Raw genomic sequence first — 14,592 nt, 5'->3', positions numbered from 1 at the left:
CTTTTCATGGCGCCCTTTGTTATCTCACTTCTGTAGTCGAGGATAAAGGCATTTCGTGTCCGAGGTGAAATGTGTTTTTTTATAGCAGTGTCATCAAAGGGTTTTCAGGTACACGATCTCTAATCTGCACATTCACTATCACTATCTTGAATCCTAAATTGACTTGGGCGTTGCAGTGCTAACCATTCAGGTGTTCCGTCTTTGATGCCTCGTATTAGAGGATAACAACACCGATTCCAAATTAATGTCTGTCGTTCAAGGAACACTATGAGCACAACCTTTGATCAATGATTCCTCATCTATGTTGTACCCAGGGAACCTCACTCCACTGTGATTTCCACGATTCACCATATTTCTGGTTCTGCAATGGAACAATGGCGCTGCATGTGGGAATCGAGTTCTGATTCTACGATTTTCACAATTTCAGATCCAAATCACAATGTCGATCGCAACTTTTGCAAAACATCAAATAGGAGCCATATTCAGCCATCTCTATGACGTCAAGATGTGCAGTTCCCTCAATAATTTCGAAGATTAGCAGAGGAAATAACTTCAGATTCAGTTCTAGGATCATACCGATCGCCAAAGGCAGTTTTTGAGAAGGCCAAGCATCAACCTGATCGACTGTCAATCAGGCAGAAAAGACCACGTACTCCACCACGACCGGGGTGATTGTGTAGACAGCACAAAATAGGTGTCACCAATTTGTAGTTAAGGGCGTCGAGTTTGTAGTTAACGCCAAGCGTTGGACAAATACTGAAATGCATCATGTGAATACCATATGATTTCCACTGAATGCAATACCCAGGACTTCCACTGACCGAACAACGAAGCAGGGGTCCACTGGAATATCCAATGATAGACGTCCTGGATACCGACCTGTACGGGACCTGTCGGTATCCACATTCAACCATTGTGACGCTACCGTTGGACTAAATCCGAGTTCTGTTTGAGAAGAGAGTAAACAAGACTGAATGCATCATCCCTAGATTCTCAAATCACCCAAATAGCTCCAAGTCCAAAGATGTCGGTCCACCTCGACCCTGCTCAATAAAGGCCGAACATCTCACCAGCCAAGGACCCAGTCCCCCAGATCTACCGATCATCAAGCCACCCTGACAACACATCTAAGAGAGAGCAATTGATACATGCTCGCAGTCGACCGTAATATTTAATTAATATAGTGAAATAACTTTTTATAATTTTTTATGAGATTTTATCTTCAATATATGTGAAACTTATGTTTTTTCAACATTAGTTTTTCATTCTCATATGATTCATGTTTTAACAAAAGAGTGGCGTGAGTGTAACTCACACTATTTTTATCTACTTTTAAATTTATTTCAAAGTTAAATTAATTTTCCAAAACTCAAGCATGATACATACATGCTAAGACTATGTTGGTAGTTAAAAAGAAGAAAACAATCTCAAGTGGTTAGTCTTGGATCGCTAACCCACCAGGCCTCGTCAACCACACATAACACCTTTATTTTATTATTACCACTAATTTTTCAACTTCATTTTTAATCTCTAAGCTGATCATTCTTTATCAGCAATATATTATGTCAAGTTGACATTCTCTAGCTTATTATAAATCTGACCAAACTTAGAGCAATGTAAGCCACACAAAAAAGGACTTCAATTTTTCTGATGCAGACGGTAGAAAATTATAAATGTTATTACATTCATGCACGTGCAGTGAGTTTTTTCATTTAGTGTGCAATGACATGTGAGTCCCATTGACCGAGTGTGGTGAATAATAAGGTATAAGATAATGAGTTAAGGTACTAGAAGGAGTATATTCTTTCTGTTCTTATTTGGAATTAACCTGATTAAGCCCATACTTGACTCAGCTGTTACCAAGTGCAAGTACCATTATAAGCATATTAGTGCCTAAATGCATGTAGTACAACTTTAGTTACCAGGTTAAAATCAGTGATGCGATCAAAAAGGTTATTGGGAACTGTAAATGTTTGGTCCATGTCATTTTTTAAGATCCAAGTGATTTTATAGCAGTAACTTGCAGCTTTCTTTGATATATTATTATATACAGAACTGATACACACTCTTTGTTTTGTTTCTCTTGAGTTACTGGAGGCCAGAATACTCAAATAACTTACACAATATTTTATTATTTTTAGTTGTTTATCTCTCTACGTTTAGTCTATGTTTGGGATTATATAGAAATCACGGTGTGGCCGTGCCGTAGATTAAAGCTAGCCTTAGCAGCTTCACAAAAACAGGGTGAGAAGTGCTCCAAAGGTATGGCAGCGGTGAGTGACCGTTTTCCAAACACGGACTATAACTATTTTTTACCGAGCATTTTTTAAGAAGTTAAAAAATGGGAATTCTTGATATTTTTCAGCTTTATGTTAGGATTATGTAACCATTTTATTACTAATAAGGTGATTAAATCTATATCATTTAATTTAGTGGTTTAAATTGACGCCACCTAATTTTTATATTATTTTACATTTTTAATTATTTAAATAATTAAGTTATATTTCTCAAATAATCATATAATCTATTCCGTTTTAAAAATAGAAATAGAATGAAAATCACAGGTAATGGTGGATTTGGGCTTCTAAAGCGGTTGTGAGAGACTGACTTGTAAAGTTAACACTTCAACGCTTAAGTCAGTATATGAGGAAGAATAATGAATTGAAATTGTGTTTGAAACTTGATACATGAATTTGACATATTCTCTATATTATAGAGAGGAAATAACAAACTCACTAATAATTAAGAGTGAATTGCGGAGAGTCATTGGATTGCAATTGTGATCTTTATTATGATCGCCATGAGGACAATTCTCGTGTGCGAAGAAGATTTTGGAATGATTATTATTCCCTCAGAATGGACGGCCAGGATCGATATGGCCGGTCCAAAACAGTTGCCCCAAGCCCGTGTCTATGCTCAGTAAGGCATGCGTTTTAACTTCGGTTGTCGAGCACTCCCACCTTTATGTATGGAAGAGCAAAAGAAAACATTTTAGTCCATTGAGGATTCATGCATTTAATGCTCTATACTTCAAACATCTTTTCAGAAGTTTCATCACTGCGTCTCTTGGAAACCGAAACACTTGAGTGTTGCGTGCGAGTGATTTGACATGTTTGGTAGAATCTATTTCCTTTTTCATGCTAGAATATAATCCTCAAAGGGTCAGCGTTTCATTCTTTGAGTCATTTTTCAATTTAGCAGTTATCTTCTTTTTTAGCATTTCACTTTCCCGCATCTAAAAAGCTTTTTTTAGCATTTTACTTTCCCGCATCTCAAAAGTTAGTTCATTATGGGTAAAAAACCACAAAAGATTTCTCACCAATCCCAAAAGAATGCTCCATCCTTTTCGGTGAATTATGTTCATTCTTCCACTATCTCTATTTTTCGATAAACGACAGCTTCGATGGAGTCTTTCTTGAAGTTGACCCATTATTTAATCGAGGTTCTTTAACTAGGGATGGATAGCGGTCGGTTGAGATCAGTTTCAGATTGTAAATCGATCATCCAAAAAAATTGCGTCTGAAAGAACATAAACCATTTTTGTTTATTTTAGTTTACGGTTATGTCCGATTACACTTATATCAAATTTCGGTTTGGCTGGGTGGTTTCAAACGGGTTAGAAACAATCTACATACATTTTGAACGCTTAAAAGATGAAAGATATAAAGAAACTAAACTATACAACTCAGATGTGAAAACCCATATGAGAAAAATAGAGATTAACCACAACTCAACTCCAATAGAACAACAATTTTTTATTGAAATAGAGAAAAGTGCTGGTGAAAAAAGATGAGATTTTAAAAGGATAAGATTAAAGATAAAAGTTCAATACGATATAGATTGACACGATAAGTGTGAAGGAAAATATAGAAGCAAGTGTAAGAACTCATTGAAAAATGTGATCATTTTGATTAAATGATATTTAATACTAATAAATTAATTATTTTAATTATATTTTAATATTTTCTGAGGAAAAAAAAGGAAAGATTAGACTGGTGGAAAGAATGCTCATGACTTGCTTTAATTATAATAGAAAAAATAGCTGAAAAAGTACTCTACACTTGTTTTCTCTCTATGCACTAGCTTAGTAGCAGTATAGAGAAATATTTTTTTATACTATCGATTACAACTGGATTATAATGGGTTAGTTTCACCCATCCGAAATTGACCAGCATTAACCAACAATATCCATTTTAGTTTAACCCAAATAACCCGCATGGGTCAACCAACTTGTATACGGATCACTTGGGTCTAACGGTTTGGACCGATTAGAAAAATCTTTTCCATCCCTAGCTTTAACTCCCACTGAGGATGAAAGGATATACAATAAGTATGTTGTCTGTGTGAATCCTTTTTATGAATGCACGATCTTAGTTCTGGGTCTTCGTATAACCTTCACTGCCTTTGAGATAGAAGTTTTGAAGGATTTGGCGATGACTCATTCACCACTTCATCCCACAAGCTAGGCGTATGTGAAAGTCTAATAATATTAATTTAAATTCTTGAAAGGAAAGCCTTCTGTGATCCTTTTATTTCATGTCTTTCGATGTCGGTGTAGTCTTGCAAATAAAAAGCATAGTAGGGGATTAATCTTCCAAGAGCCGACCATATGTGGCTTTAGGCCTCTTCATGAGCTGCAACCTTTCGAAGATTGATTCTTTCTGGTCACCCCTATCCTCCCAAAATCTCATGCTACAATATGCACTGTTGGGGAGGGAATGGAAGGAAGATGCACTAATTTGGTCTCAAAGTACTAGAACGTGAGTGATTTTCTTATTGTGAACAACTTATATGCATACCAAAAGGAGGATCTTACTATTTAAGATATGTATTAGAAGAAGCGACTGCTTAGGTTTATCAATGACCGGGTTACCTTAGGGGAGGTACCCCTATGGACGAGGTCGATCGAAAACGCTTGCAACACCTCACTAATGTTCAATTGTCGATGAAGGCCTATTCCTAGGAAGAAAGGAATGTTATCTTTGGTAAGCTCTAGAAACTCTTAGATTCTTTGTGTTTAACATGCCTATTCATGATGAATTTGTTCCGACGAGGTCGATTCGGTCGAGTGCTTTGAGTCTTCCTGCATGTTTGTTATAGACGATCGACCTCCATACCTTTCTTTAGAAGAGGACTTCTCTAATTTGTCCAATATATCCAAGCCCGCTCTAGAGGAAGAAATGGCGACCTTGGCTCAGTATACCAAACATGTCTCTATCACTTTGGTCCTTGGTGGAACTGGCCGCTGGGAAGCTCTTTGGTCCGACTAGCACCGTGCCGAGAAGTAACGATTGGAGAAGAGTGTTTCTATGCAGCCACTGCGGAAAGAAGACAATGCACGACCCATCAAGGAGGAAGTAGAATTTCTAAAAGAGAAGAGAACCTATGCCTCCCTTATGAGTGTCATTGTAAAACAGACAGCCACAACCAAATACAACCAACGAGTAAGGCCTCAAGATTTACAACTTGGTGACTTGATGAAAAGATAGACCGAGCAAGAAGGAAATAATTCCATTGAAGGTATGTTCGCATCCAACTTGGAAGGACCACATCAGATAAAGACTAGCACAAGGAATGAAGTGTAAACAATAGAAACCTTTTATAGGGAACCAATTTCGAGTACATGGAACACGATAAAGCTAAACCGATATTTTATCTAAAATATTCTCCTACCTTGTGACTATTTAGATTGGAAAGAACTCTTTGATGTAATACCTTTTAATTAACTAAGCCCATAATCCCTATTGTGCAATATGCCTGCTTTTTGTGATATAGAAGAGGACACCCGACCAATGCGGTGAAACTCAAATCTAGGCAAACGAAGCTATATCTGGCGCACCCCTTTCTTGGTAGCTAGCCACTCCTGAGCATATACAGTGGAGTCCAAGTACTTTAAATTAGAGTTAGGCTTTCGCGTCGGGGAAGGGAGGGGGAACCGACCTTTGGATGGGAACAATCCAAAAAGATGTCATAGGAAAACTGACGTCCAACTTATCGATGTCGTTGATATGATGAAATAAAATCATGAAATACTATATGATGAAATAAAACCATGAAAGATCATATGATAAAATAAAATCATGAAAAACTATATGATAAAATAAAATTATAGAAGACTATATGATGAAATAAAATAATGAAAAACCTGATGATGAAATAAAATCATGCAAGGCTGGAAAAGAAAAGCAAAACCAACCCGGGTGCAAGGTGATGAAGTAGAATTATCATTAAATAAAAGTGATAAATCAAAGTCATGTAAATCCAATCAATTATAAGGAAAGAACTACAATATGTTAAAAAACAACGTCATTTCAAAATCCATAAAATCAGAAGTAAATACATGTACAATCAATCAATACGACAACAAGACCTTCCTCATCACCAACTAGCTTTCCTTCCACGGCCTCTTTCTCAACATCTTCCAATTCCCGAGGAATCTTCCCACAAGGCATAACGAATCCACATGGCTTAAGGCATTTTGGAAGGCATCCTTCATAATGTTGGCATTCTCACGAAGAAAATATCCAACCTCCTTTTGCAAGTCTTCAAATTTATTTTGTAAATCTTTAGCCTCCTTCTGTGAACCCATTGAATGATATTCATAAGCATTCACGTCCTTTGAGAAATCACTTTTCTCCTTCTAGAAGGTAGTTTTCTGCATTTGTGGCTCTGGAGGAAGAAGAAATAATGGTCTCCTGAGCATCTTTCAACTATTTATTCGATTTGGATAGAGAAGTTTGGACCTCCCTATGGGTTTTCTCTTTCTCGACCAACGACCCATCCATAAGAGTGACCTCCAAATAAAGTTTGACACCATGCTTATATACTTCTTTTTGTAGGTTAGCAAGTTACTCTTGGAGCTTGTTCCACTCTAAGAGGGTAGAGTCTTACTTGTTTATAAATTCTATTTCTCATTCCTAAAATTGTCAAGTACTAAAACCTCACCCTAACCAACAAATGCAATAGTAATCAAGGAATCACCCAAGTATATCTGAAACGCCACTTCGACCACAAATTTATGCTTATTAATATTGGAAAGGTTCCATATGTAGGCATAATTGCCTTTCGGGAAGCAAGACTGTACTTCCTAAATTGTACGGGGTCCCCTAGTTAGGAAGTGCTCACGAAGAGAATAAGAAGAAGAGTTGTCTAAGTTACCACCTAAGATAACCCTTTTGTGGAAAGACTATATTGGTTTAGAATTTTTAGCAGGGTTCCCCTCATAGGCCGAATCCTTGCCAAAATCTCTCTTGGCAGGATCGCCACCTTTAGGCTTCGACCGATCGTGGAATTATTTTTATTTCACCCCTTTAAAGACGAAAACTCTTGGTATGGCCTTTTCTCTTGACCAATTTAGGATGGCCCCGCCTCAACATCAGCCCCTTTTAGAGCGGCTTCTGCCAGTGCTTCAGACACATTCATAATATGACTAAGTAGGTGAGGAGGTATGAACATATTATTTGTCGTGTGTTCCTTCTTCCTCCTCATGATATTATGAACCAACCTCATGTTATCTACAAAATAAAATGAATTTCAAGGTCATGTTTAATGCTTCTAGATAATAAATACAAATAAAATACAAATCTTCCATCTCTAATCGAAAATATTTCTTCTTTCCCGTGCATTAGTCGTTTCTACAACAAACAATGTATCGATGCAGTCTTGAGTCCCTATCTTTTCGAAATTTATTCCCATATATGCCTGACTTTGAATTAGAGGGACTAGGAAGGGCAAGGTTATCTGTCGGAAGAACACCTAAGCTACAATAGGCTTTGGGGATCTAAGGGACTTCTATGAAGTAGTGATATTTGAAATTCTCCTAACTATTAGCATAAATGTGAAACACCTTCTTTTGATGACGAAGGGCTAAAAATCCTGGCGCCCGTGCTGCTTAGGCCGAAATACGTTCCATGTTGAAGATGTTGAAAAATAACTAAAGTTAGCATTCCAATATGGTACTTTCACCAATGTTGGAATACCTTCACGGAAGCTCAAACAACCGCAAGTAGTTGGGAGTGAGTGATTCTCAAGTAGTTCAATTCCTCAACTTTAAAATCTTTGAAGGGGAACCTAAATCTCGATATGGAGAACATACGTTCATGAAACGACACTAAGCATCCGTAAAATGAGCTACACATCCTTTTGTCGGGTTCAATATGAGACACATACCAATTAGGAGAACAATGTCACATCATGATGGGCTCCCTCCACATTGGCCGAAAAAGGTAGATCTTGTCCCCACCACGTCCACGTCCACCCAAAGATATTGAGTGACATCAACATGCAAGTTAAGACCCGAGCGCTGTTAGTTGAAGATTGAAGATGCAAAGCTAAGGTTGTAAGGCCTTTTTTTTTTTGGAATAAAATACTTTATTAACCAAAAAGCAGTTGGGTACAAACCGACCCCAACAGGGATCCAGGTACATCCTCAATTACATAAGCATCTATTCTATGCACATATTTGTTCTATCAATGTGGGCTTTGACTAATCTATTAAGGCTTCCTCTATGTATGATAGTGTGTTTGATATCCTGCACAATATCACTATGGTTACTCTTCCCAAAACATTTGGAATTCCTTGAAATCCAAATGTGATAAACTGTTTCTGTCAGAGCAATTTTCAGTAAAAATCTTTTCCATCCTTTCCTCTTTGTCTCTTGGATCAGCCAAGTCATTTCCTCTTTCCAAGCCTTAGGATGTCTTCTATATCCAAGCCATGCGAGGACTTCCTTCCACACAGTTCCTGTACTTTGACACTCAAAAAACAGATGATCTACATTTTCTTGTATGCCACAATAGACACATGAAGTATCAAGTGTTGTACAAAATTTCACGATACGATCTTTGGTACTAATTCTGCCCAAGAAAACTAGCCAGGTGATGAATATGGCTCGTGGCCGTGCATGATTTCTAATGAAAAAGTGTCTCCAAGCCATGTTTTCTTTCTCACCTCTTAGGCTACTATACATTTTAGCCATTTTATATTTTCCAGTTTGTAGAGCCTCTCCCCAATATCTCACATGTATCACTTGTTCTCTACACTTCACTATGGATTTCAATAGCCAGGATGCTGCATTTTTTGGCTGCCACTCCATGATATCCTTGCCCTTCAGGTAATATGTATTCACCCATTTGACCCATAGTTTATCGGCCTTGGATTGCAGATTCCAAAGCAGTTTGCCAATAGATGCAGTGTTCCATTCTCTCAGTGCAGTGATGTTCAGTCCACCAGCTTTCAATGGATTACATACATTGTCCCATGCAACAGGGGCTCTGTGTGTTATCTCTTCAGTGTTGCTCCATAAGAAACTACGGCAGATTGACTCTATATGCTGCAAAATGTGTTTTGGCAAGGGGAAGACTTGCATCCAGTATGATGTGACAGCAAAGAGTACACTACGTATCAACTGTCTTCTTCCAGCATAACTGAGATTGTTGTAAGGCCTTGTTGCTCCTAAAGTGGATTCATCCAAATATCACATTGGCTAGTGAAAAGAAAAAAATTAATGTATTAATATAAATAGAAAAGTTAGTTTGAGTTTTTTTCACGAGTGTAATGAGGTTTGAATAATTATGTGTTATGAGAGAGTTTACAATTTTTCCCTCTAAAAATAGTAGTTGAGGGAATTTATAATTTTCTGTGCAAAAATCATAGTTAAGAGAATTTGCAATTTTTTCATACAATAATTATAGTTGAGAAAATTTATGATTTTTCCGTTCAAAAATTATAATTGAAAGAATTTGTAATTTTTTCTTCGTTAAAATTGCAATTATATAGTAGTTTAGAATTTTATCCTAATAAAAGTTACAATGTAAATAATCAAATATTTTTATTGAAATATTATGAATGTAGATATTAAAATATTTTTGATGTTTCAATCTTTGATTCCTAAGAGAATGAAGCTCAAATAATTCACAGTTTGTATTTTCTCATTTTCGAAACGCTTTGTTCGTTAAGGGAGCTCACTAACCACTTAAGTCCAATTGCTTGATTTCTTTCCTTTTTTTTTTAATTCTATAAAGTAACATTATAGCTTTCCAATTAAATTGGTTTTTGTTGTGAAATATTGAACGTCCAATGTTTACTAATTGTCAAGTTCTACGCATCTTCGAGGAGAAAGTATATACTTTATTTGTGGCTTTATAATGAAAATGATGAAAAAGCAAGAAAAAGTACACAAGTGTTTTAAGGATCAATAAAGACTCAAAGCACCAAATGTGGCTGCTATCATATCATAGCATAAAGCTTTTCCGTAGAACATAACAACAACAAAAGTAATGAAGAAATTAAATTAAGGTAAGAATATGAAAAAGATTCTCACCTTAATTTTACAATTTGTCAAATAAGGTTGGCAACTATTTACTCAACTAAGTAATAATAAACTTAACTGAAATATGAATTGTTTTTGGTAACAATTTTCATACATTTGCAAAATAAGCAACTCGGAGTTGTTGGATAAAGACTAAATGACTCTGATTTCAAGTTTGTTTATAAAGTTACCGTCAAACTTAAAATCAGAGTCGTTCGAATCTTAATCCAACGAACACGTCATGGTTACTAGTTGCGTGAATGCATGAAAATTGTTACTCTAGACATCTTGATTTCATGTCAAGTTAAATTACTACCTAATATCATGTTATAGTGACAACTATTTTAATTTATAGTTATTGTTTGAAGGATTTCAGTGGTTTCTTTTCTAGCTTTTTTCGGAGAGTCTGTACATAAATCTTGGATCACGATTGCAACATGTGGCGCGTTATCAATGTCCTCGACAGGTTTTATGATTCCTCTATGAAGTAGTGGTGGCTTTTCTGGTGAGACATTGGATTCTACATTCTTGAAGTGTGCCAAATGAGAAAGCTCAGAAACTGAATCATAGATTTTCTCAACTGAAATAGTGATTTCTTCAAGTATTGCAGCAACTGTGGCAACTGGTATTATAGCTAAGAGCTCTACATCCTCTAAGGAAATGTCTTCTAGTACAACTTTGAGTTCCTCAATTGCGATTTTTGAATTTTCTATGTGGCTTTTAGCTGATGATGGGTGTGTCATTGTTTTCATTGATGATGATATTGCTTTCAATGCTTTGTTGGATTCTGAACTCATCTTTGTGCATTCTTCTTGAATTTTGCACTTGAATTCCAAACAAGTCTGTAGTAACCAAAATGCATATATTAGCTTCAAAATGATCTTCATAAAATAGACATGCATGCAAGTTTATTTTATATAGAATAGTAATAATAATGATGTATTACTTGGATTTCAGGGTTAAGATATGTGTTGAGGGTTTCAATCTTGTATGCGCATTCGCGAGCAAGTACTCCGATTTTCAAGTATTGCATCCAAGGATGACGAAGACTGAAACCGCCATGACCTGGTTCCCACCTTGCAAAATTTGCCTGAAAATTAAGTGAAAATTATAAGGTCCATCCAAAAACATGAAAAAATGTTACTATTCAATACCATATCTCAAAAGAAAAATATTAAACTACTTACCAAAGATTCTTCAATTGCTTTGGAGTTGAGAACACTTTTATATCCTTGTAGAAGTGACTTAGATTTTTCTTTATCTTCTGATGAGTGAAAATATTCACCTTCAAAACCTGAAAGTAAATAGTTTTAGATATTAACATACAACACAAACAAACAAAGAGACTCAGAAAAATGTAGTATCTTATTATTATGTATACCTTCAAGGTAATTTGCTAGTTTTTCTATGTTGGAAGCAACCAAGTTATGAAGGTCTAGACCTGCCCAAACTGGACATACAAATATGGAGATAAGCATGCAAGCTGCAGCTCCAATTATAATTGTTGAAAGTCTCTGATGTGCAAGCTCAACAAGTTCCTCCACTCTATACCCCGACACGCTAACCAAACAGAATGTCAATATAAATATCACCATCCCATAATCATATCTTGCCTTGATCTTTGGAACAAATCTTAAAAATGTTGCAATTGCAGCTGCAAACACAAAACATCTTACTAATTAGATTCAAATATATATAAGCTTCCTATTCTTAACTTTTTTATAGTATAGTTTTACTTACCTAGAATGAAGACAAGGGCACCAAGGACAATAGCTTCTCCTTTTTCTCCAACAGCAGTGGCCAAGTGATGCCCTCCAACCCCTAAAGCACCTGCTACTAATGTAGCACATCCTCTATTCAAACTTTTGCTAAGGGTTGCACCTGATTCATTAGGAACAAAACTTTTTTAAACTTTGATATTCAATTATCATATATTCCGTCTATACTTAAATATACATCTAATAGTACATGCGTCTAAGTATCTGGTCCTCATTTGGACCAGACACTTCTATTTTGTAGAATTATGATATTGAAATGTTGAACTTACCAACAGTAAATTCGAAAACTACAACGACAGTAAGAACAGCCCACATTCCAGCAACTCCAAAGCCATTATAAAGAGGCCTTGAATAGTAAAACAATGACACAACTGTAAGAGCAACTCCAACTTTCAATGAGTGGATTACTCTTCTAGGGTCATCTTTTCCAATCTTTTTCACACTTTTTGTTGCATTCATTAACTTGGACTTAAACTTCAAAGCCAAAGCATTGAAGAAACCACCCATTCTAGATAATATTCCAGCTTTGTTAACTTGATTTGTTGACTTAATATCCATGACAAGATATAAATGATTAAGTTTCAAAATGGAACAAAATATGAAATTGAGCAAATAAGGTTGAAAGTTGAAAGACTTGAGGTTGAAATGAATTTGAAGAGTTATATTTATAGGAGTAGAAATTAAAGCATATACTTGTTTCAAGCAGCCAGTTATTTTATTTTAATTAATTAATCAATACATGAATTGCTGTCTTTTGTTGAAAGTGAGAGACTAATTTTGTTTGAGAAAGTAGTTTGGTCACAGAAAATATATTATGATTAAACACGCATGCCCATGACTAAAAGTACAATACTTTTAGAAATTGATCTTAAAATAATATGTACCAAAACATGCATAGAAAGGGAATGTTTTGAGATATACCTCGAGCTTGGAATTGTTTTGTTCTTAAAACAGATTAAACAAAGTAAATTTACTAGAGTTCCTGAATAAGCATAGATAAAATATGGTAGTAATTTATTGGAGGAAGTAACTGACTCACAGACTTTAGTCACTATCATCCTACATCGCTGTATCCCACCTCTTTAATGTTATTTTGGTTTTTTCTTTAGCAATCTATGCGTTGTTGGACCATAATTATGAGGTAAAAAAAATACTGTGTCTAATGGGTTTGGACTATGTCAAAATACATGTATATTGTAATGACTGCATATTATATAGGAAATAGTATGAAAAATTGAGTGAGTTCCTGGGATACGGGGAGTCACGCTATAAACTAAAGGATAATAGCGGTGATGATGATTATGAATTATGATGGTGTGAGCAAAAAGTTCTCGTCTCAAGGTGATGTGGTACCTACCCATTATTTTAAGGTTTATGAGACTATTTGTTAATGTTAATGACACAAAGAATATTAGATGACAAGTAAATGAAAGAAAATATGATGAAAAAGTTTTCCATGTAATTGATTCTTTGCAATGGAAAAAAATTGATTTCTTATTTCTGGATTTTGTCCACCGAATAAGAAACCTTAGACTTGGACTTGCCATCGATAGAATGAATCCGTTTGGAAAATTGAGTACTAACCATACTTTATGGCATGGTTTTCTCATAATTTACAACCTATCTCAATGGTTGTGCATGAAGTCCAAATATATGATGTTGCTTATGATGATTTCGAGTCCAAAACAACCAGAAAACTATATAGATGTTTATCTAATGCCACTGATTGAAGATTAAAAAGTTTTGTAGGATGACAACGTTGATGTTAATGATGCATATTCTCGTGAAAATTTTAAGATGTGTGTCATATTCGGTCATTAGAGAGTTTTGTTTTGATCTTTTGGTTTCAGGGAGAAAGAAGATGGGGGAAACAATGATTCTCACAGACGGCGCCACTGATCTTACCAGTGATCAGAACGGAAGTGGCCGACAACACGTCGTAGGCTTGGTGGTCCAACAAAGGAGGTGGGTCTACTTGCAGACACTCCGATGCTAAAGTAAGTATCGACGTAGAGGTAGAGAGTAAGGTTATAATAGAATACCTGAACCCTCTCATAGAGGAGGGTATTTGTACTAAGCCTCCAACGTTGGGCCAATGATTTCCATTATGGGTTGAATATCTAGGCTCATAATGAATAACTGTCAGGATTCTCGTGAAAAGAGGGGATGAGCAGCACGTGCTCATGATCCTGAGTCAAGAGTCTCGTGGTTTCCGGAGGTGTGGGCGGAGTTATCTGTTACAAAAGGTGAAACCGTTTCGCTAGTTGCGCGAAACGTGGCGAGGAAGTTGAAGACGTTCTCCTCGGGTGAGAAGCACATGGGGAACATGCCCTCTACTAACCCTAACGGATTAGGCCAGTATTTTGGACCGTCCTTGACGAGAACCTGGATTAGGCCTTGCCCGACGTTGGGCTAGCCACAACCACAAGCCCAGTCTAGAACACATGTTATCATTGCAGGTGTTGGTCCATGCATGTAAAAAAAGAATATTATGGTTTGAATTT

The 14,592-nt window shown here is 36.2% G+C and overlaps 1 protein-coding gene across 1 annotated transcript; it reads right to left on the bottom strand.

The window, feature by feature from the left end:
- Window positions 1-10,242: 10,242 nt before the first annotated feature.
- LOC131613051 (aluminum-activated malate transporter 8-like) lies at window positions 10,243-12,707 on the bottom strand. Its single transcript, XM_058884769.1, has 6 exons — window positions 12,358-12,707; window positions 12,051-12,191; window positions 11,692-11,964; window positions 11,498-11,604; window positions 11,257-11,400; window positions 10,243-11,152 (listed from the first exon to the last, which is right to left on the bottom strand). The coding sequence occupies exons 1-6, from the start codon at window positions 12,644-12,646 to the stop codon at window positions 10,655-10,657; spliced, it is 1,452 nt and encodes a 483-aa protein (XP_058740752.1). The 5' UTR covers window positions 12,647-12,707; the 3' UTR covers window positions 10,243-10,654.
- Between the last annotated feature and the right edge of the window lie 1,885 nt (window positions 12,708-14,592).

The sequence above is a fragment of the Vicia villosa genome, linkage group LG6 (assembly GCF_029867415.1).
Source record: "Vicia villosa cultivar HV-30 ecotype Madison, WI linkage group LG6, Vvil1.0, whole genome shotgun sequence".
Classification (NCBI taxonomy): domain Eukaryota; kingdom Viridiplantae; phylum Streptophyta; class Magnoliopsida; order Fabales; family Fabaceae; genus Vicia; species Vicia villosa.
This window is presented reverse-complemented; position numbering and strand designations above follow the sequence as displayed.